General features: G+C 35.6%; 1 protein-coding gene across 1 annotated transcript; it reads left to right on the top strand.

Moving 5' to 3' along the window:
* Positions 1-221: 221 nt before the first annotated feature.
* On the top strand, positions 222-842 carry LOC110689584 (trypsin inhibitor DE-3-like). Its single transcript, XM_021866347.1, has one exon. It carries the CDS (start codon positions 222-224, stop codon positions 840-842), a length of 621 nt encoding a protein of 206 aa, XP_021722039.1.
* Positions 843-6,879: the final 6,037 nt, after the last annotated feature.

The following is a 6,879-nucleotide window of genomic DNA, read 5'->3' as shown; positions in this document are numbered from 1 at the left end:
ACGTAAAAAACATTTAGGAACGGAGGGAGTAATATTCATGCACATACACCATGCAATGTTACGCTTATTTGTAAGGACCCAAAACAAAAATAAAAAAAACTGTATTTTCAATACAATTCTCTATAAATAGCAGCCTTCTATTTCAATTCCTCATCAACCCACAAAGCTCAACAAAAGAAAACAATATAACCCTAGCAAAAGTGATTCACCAAAATAGAGAAATGGCTTCATTTCTCCTCCCAGTTGCTGCAGTTACTCTTGTTCTTTTCGTTCTGTCCCCCGTTTCTAGTGTCGCCGCCCCTATCCTAGACACGGACGGCGACCTAGTCAAAAACGGGGGAAGCTACTACATCATCCCACGCTTAATAGGCGTTGGTGGCCTAGCCTTGACAAAAGGTAACTCGTCGTCACCATGCCCTCTTTTTATCACCCAAAAACTCTACTCTAACGGCTTACCCGTATTAATGTCTTCCCCTTTGAAAATTGGGTTTCTTATGACCTCTATGCCAATTGAATTTTACTTTAATCGTGAGTATGCCACTTGCAACAAAGAGTTACGTTGGTGGGTAGCCGAAGAAGACGAAAACAATAACTCGTACGTTGTTGTTGGTGCTGATGGTAAATTTAAGGACACTTATGCATTCAAAATTGAAGAAGCTAAAACTGGTAAGTATGTGTACAATATAAAGTTTTGTCACACAATCGAGTCCAATTTTTTTAGAGTTTCGGAAATGAAGTGTAACGATGTTTCATATGTTAACGAGCTTTTGGCAGTCGTCCCTGATTCTCCTTATCCTGTTACTTTCGTGAAAGCTGATCCTAAGTTAGCTTCTTATGTTTAATTAAGTTGATTTGGCACTTGTGTAAGATGTAACTGTGTGTCAGTGTAAGTGTACGTGGTATTATTTGGCTATATATATATATATTATATAGTCCACGCATAAATAAATTCCTCCTCTAGTTTATGATTTATTCATCAACCGAGTTGAGTTATGTAATTTTACTCTCTCTTTTAATTATGTATTACTTCGTATTACTCTTTTTCTTTTCGTATTTACTTATGTTATGACGATTAATATAATTTTTGGGTTAGGAGATGAGGATCCAAATCTAAACCCAAATTCTAATCAGATAATCTATACTATACGTACATGGAACAACTTGCAAAGGGTACCATAGTACCAAACCCATTCGCAAAATAAGCACGCACGCTCGACAAAACGTTGCTTGTAACATATTTACTTAAGTGATGAGCATGCACCACAGTCACACTTTACTACATATTGAGATGAAAAATATAAGTGTAATTGCAAAATTATGTTGAGCAATATCAAATTCCAAGGATGGAAAATCACGAATGAATTCTTCTTAAATTTCTAGTATGGTTGTTGCATAATCCAATTGTAAACAACATATTGTTAGCGCATATTAATAAAAAATAATTAAGCTTGAATAATAATTGTAATTAAGTACAAATATGTAGCTGGCCACACTGCCACACATTTTTTAAAATTCTTTTCTTTCTCTTCTGTCTCCTCTTTTCTTCCTCTCCAAGCCCAGAACCTGCATCTCATTTTCTCAGAGAACACGAATTTCGCAACCATCATCGATAGTCGTCTTCGTGGTTTGTTTGTCGGAGAAGGTGGTTTCGCTGGGTGGGTAGTAGTGGTTTGGTGACTCCGTAAATCGGAAAACAAGTTCAAGGTTTTTAAGGCCAAATTCAGCCATGAAAACTCTAGATCCAGAGTTTTCATGGTCGAATTTTGGCCTTTATAGCCATACTTGAAGTGAAATTCGAAGCCATTGTTAACTTTTTAAGGTATTTGTTCGATTAATTTTTTTTTCTTTTTAATGGTATGGTTGGATTAGGGTTTGTTTGTGGGTTAGGGGCTAGTGGCAGGCGTTTGGGGCTGGGGTTAGTAGTGTGAATGCGGGAGTTGGTGGTGTTGTGGGTTCAGTCAGTACAACAATTGAAGGTTAGATGATGGTCGTGTTGTGGTCGCCATTGTTACGACTTTCGAAGATGGTTGATTGTTGGAATTGGTGGTTAGGTGGCTACTTTAGAGGTGGAATTGGTGATTAGGTCAGGTTAATAGGTCCGATCAGAGGTTATTAAATTAGGTTCGGTCAGAGGTTACTCGGTTAGGGGTTACTTGGTTTGGTCATAGGTTACTCGGTCAGGAGTTACTAGGTGGGTCATGGGTTACTAGGTGGTCAATGTTTACCAGGTTGGAGGGGTTAATTGGTTAGGGGTTACTAATTTAACAACTGGGGCTGACACCGGAGTTTGTTGCCGAAAGTTGAAATGTGTAGTGCTACACTAAGTTTTTAAATTTATGGGTAGTTTTTTTTTTTTTAAATTTTTTTTTACCGAGTAGTTGTTTACAAATACCCCTATTAAGCGTGTAGTTTTTGATAATTTTTTCTAGTAATATTCATTTTATGTTTTTGTTTATATATTTTGAAATTATAAATTTGGTCATCTAACAATACCTTTATGCTTGAAATAGAGCAAAAATTAGAACTTAGATATTTTGCTTGAGACATGAACCAATAATTTTTTTTTTTTTTTAACCAAACGATAGCGGCCATATTATTAATTAATCAAGGAGAATCCATATTGGCCAAAGCAACAATGTTTTGGGGTAACGAACCTAAACATACAAGCATATTCCTTTTTTTTTTTTTTTTAACACCGTACACCATATTCCTAAATCGAATAAAAATTCTCAAGACTCTTTTTTTATGGAATTCCTATTTAATTGTTATTAAGTTAGTTTAGTCCAATTCAATTTAGTTCCATTTAATCTAATAGGGTATGTATAACGATAGTTTTATTGCTATTGTAAAAAAAAAAATATATATATTGTACATTAAAATTTACCCTTTTATCCTTTCAATCACATGTCCAAACTTAGTTGTTGGTTCTGTCTAAAGTTTAGCTCCAAACAAAGAGGCACTTATAGAAAATGTCCTGGCTTAAAATAACGAACGCATCCTTACCCTCTAACTCTAACTTTTCCCATCAAACTTAAAAAATAACATACAAATGGCTAATCTTATCATCCAATTTTCAGCAACAATCTTCCTTATCACTTTCCTTTTCATCGGAGCTGCAAAGACAGCCGCCAACGACCTCGACATCGAAGGGAACCCACTCGAAGTAGGCTCTTCCGATCCTACTACATCCGCACTGCACTTTCAGAACTCCGTATTGGGGGTGGTCTAATCGCGGTATCCAAACCAAACCAACCCGAATGCCCTCAATACGTAGCCCAACTAGCCGAAGGCTTTTACGGCGAAACCCCAGTAACGTTCCTACCATCCGACCCATCACAAAAACACATCCATGTTGAAATAATAAAATAGAGATGAGAGAAGGAAAAGAATAATAAAAGTTGTATTCAATCCATTTTAAAATTGTACTACATTGCAACATATATATAGTGCAAAATATAACTAAAAATAAGGAACATAATCCCATGATCATTGATCATGCTAACATTAATCCCCACTAAACTAACCCACTACTGTTATGATTCCACTAACATTAGGAGTTAACTAACCACTAACAATTTGAAGCAAATATTCCAACAATCCACATTTCCTCTGACCTTAACGTAATCTTCATTGTCCGTCTAGTAGTACGATCGATGTGTTTGCAGCTAAGAAAGATATCGTATGCGGCGCTATTGATGATACTGACGTCACAGATGACAACAGCATGGTGTGGTTGTGTGGTTAGGTCTAGTTTCAAGAGATCCAAATTTCTTCCACGTTCTAAGTTTCATTAAAGCTTAAGTGTCGCGTCGTCTTTCTTGCTCCAAACTACATTGCTACGAATGTAATCAATCATATAAATAATAAGAATGTTGTACGATGAACAATACGTATGATTGATGTCTTATTAATAGCAAGAATTTATCTTGGAAATTTCTCTTCATTTGAGCACTTAATCGTCAAATTTTTTTTTTTTTAGGGGCAATCATCATCATCATCTTTTGCAGAAGTGGAGAAGGTTATATTACCTTACAGCTTATTATTATGGCATAAACTACTACTAACAAGGAGATAATCAACCAAGATATATCACAAAATATTCTCATAATAATCCTAACAACTAATCCCTCCGTCCCCGAATGATAGTCACTTTTGCCATAATAATCCTAATATTAGGAAATTTTAGATTTTAACACCTCACAAAAACGCAAAAATTGATTTTAACACCTCCATAAAAAAAAATGGATTTTAACACCAGATAAATTTCTACAAATTTGGTATTACCACCACTGTTTAGGAATCCGTTAAGTGGGTCGATAAGCCACGTGTCATGTTATTATTGGCCAAAAAAAGAAAAAAAATTAAAAAAAAATAAATAAAAACCTAAAACTACCCAGTCACCACCACAGCACCACCCCCGCGCCACCGCCGCCTTCCCCCCAACTCACCACAGCCATCCCCAAAACCACCACCCATGTCTCACCACCACCCCCAACCCACCTGAACCCCCCCTCCCTTTCCCGCAACCATAACGCCCCCAAAACCACCAAACCCAAAACTCTCGTCCCCTCCATGCTAGCAATCTTCCTCCTAGTCGTGAGAATCTATCTACCCTCGCGAAGCAGATTCCTCCCCTGTTCTCTATCGAGATCTACTGCTTTGCCGAGGTAATGGATACCGCTCCTGGCATTCGCTTTAACCTAGTTGAATGGTTTGGTTAAAAATGCAAACCCTTGGGAGCACCAACCCTACTGAGGTTTCTAGCAACCCCTCGACCTTTTGGGTTAAGCGCCCGCCTCCTCTTCTCTTGTAGGGGCCGGTCATCTGTCGTATCGGATGCCTGCTCGGCAAGTCTTAACAGCGCATACGCTATAGCAATAGGAGCGGTATGTGCGAGCAGTCAGCCCAGCCTCTCCGCTGCTAAAGATTCCGAAGCTCAAAATTTGAAAAAAAAACCTCCAATTTTCATTGATCTCACAACAAGCAACAACCTGAGGGGCATGTGCTAATCCAATAATTTTTCTAAAAAATTTAAATTTTGAAAATTCTGTTTACGATATTATATAGAGACTCTTTAGTATCAATAATGTCTTTGATATTGTTATATATTAACTAAAGAACCCTGTCCAACTAATTCATATATGATTCAAAATTAAATACATAATTAAAATACTTGTACAAAAGAATTTATATTTAATATCTATTCATACTGTCTCATAATACACTACCTTTGTTTCTCTTTAGTTGACACGTATTCCTTTTTAGAAAGTTTTTTTTTTAGTTGACACTTTTCCTTTTGGGGTAAATTTTTTACCTTGCATTTACAAGCTACCCCACTTGCTTTTTCATTCTCTCTCACTCTCTCTCCCCTCCTTAATATATGTGTCTAAATCGAACGCGTCAACTAAATAGAAACGGAGGAAGTAATTAATAGTACAAAAATATGATGTATGAATGCTTGTAATACAAATAAGTGCGTGCACTTCACATCTCTTTACAAAAAATGGACTATACATTATCACCAGGCCACTTCTATTCAAAATATACAGTTGTTTCAGTTCACACTAGTATCAACAATCTTCAAGCTTGGACAATCAAGACCGTTACAAAGTTTAATCTGTTCACAAATAAAAGAAAAGGCATTGCATGTAAGAGCCCTCAATAACATACTTCATAATTAACATCTTAAGCATACCTTGATGTTGCAAAGTTGAGCCAAATGAATCTACTAATTTAACTAAATTGTTCACACCTTCTCTTTATTTTATAATTCACAAGTTGCAAAGTTAATACCAATTGAAACCTAGACCTTTCATATCTACACAACCATTTCTCAGTCAAGATATGATTAGTAAATTGTCAAGTGCACTAGATTAATAAAACCCCCTCCACAACATCACTAAGAATAAGCATAAACCTAATCTAAAGGAAACTAAATAAACAGAGCATAACCTTCAAGATTGACAATCAAGTTCTCAAAACCAAAATGTAATGATGAATGTTTAAATTCCTTATGACATCTAACAAATGATGAGTGAATCAGACACGAGAATTACCCAAATACTATCAAGGATCATTCAATTAAATTATCTTGTATCCTTTTTATTAATTTACTATATTACCCTTGTAGAATATCTTTATATTATCTTGTATAGCTCCTCCTTTTTATGAAGGCTATTTATGGAAAATGAAAATTCCCAACCAAAAGTAGGTGTTCACTTCAAAGAGTAACACAGATGTATTCCGCCCAAATGACATACTACTTCCCTAATTGAGCCTCCTGATTATACTACAAAGACCACATACAAGCTAATTACCTTTATTTTTGTACATGCTTTATTGTTATCATTATACCATAAAGACCACGTACAAGCTAATTACCTTTATTTCTATACATGCTTTATTGTTATCAATTATTATACACATAATCACATATTGTACTTGTAACATTGGCTTTATGCCCGTATTATACTGGATTATTAGTAGACTTATTGCCATTCGCGGTTTTTACCCATCTTCATTGGATTTTTCGCGTCACCATATCGTGTCGCCCCTCTCTCTTTATTTTCCGTCAATTATATTCCACATTCAATGTTCCTTATTTTAATTTAGTTGGTCCGTAGCCTGTATCCCACATCAAATCTAACGAAATTTAGTATAAACAAAACTCAAGTGTTCCAATTTTACAACGAAAATCTGATTATATACATGTTCCACGTAGAATTTTCTTAAGTATATTACTTTAGGAAAATTTTGATTTTTACTACCTCTAAAAAAACGACTTATTTGCTTTTACCACCTACATAAAAAAAGGTTTTATTTTACCACCAACAAAATTTCCAAAAATTGGATTTCACCACCAACTATCAGATTCCGTCC

Source organism: Chenopodium quinoa, unplaced genomic scaffold, assembly GCF_001683475.1.
Source record: "Chenopodium quinoa cultivar QQ74 unplaced genomic scaffold, ASM168347v1, whole genome shotgun sequence".
Taxonomy (NCBI): Eukaryota; Viridiplantae; Streptophyta; class Magnoliopsida; order Caryophyllales; family Amaranthaceae; genus Chenopodium; species Chenopodium quinoa.
Note: the sequence above shows the minus strand (reverse complement) of the source record. Positions and strands in the feature narration are given on the sequence as shown.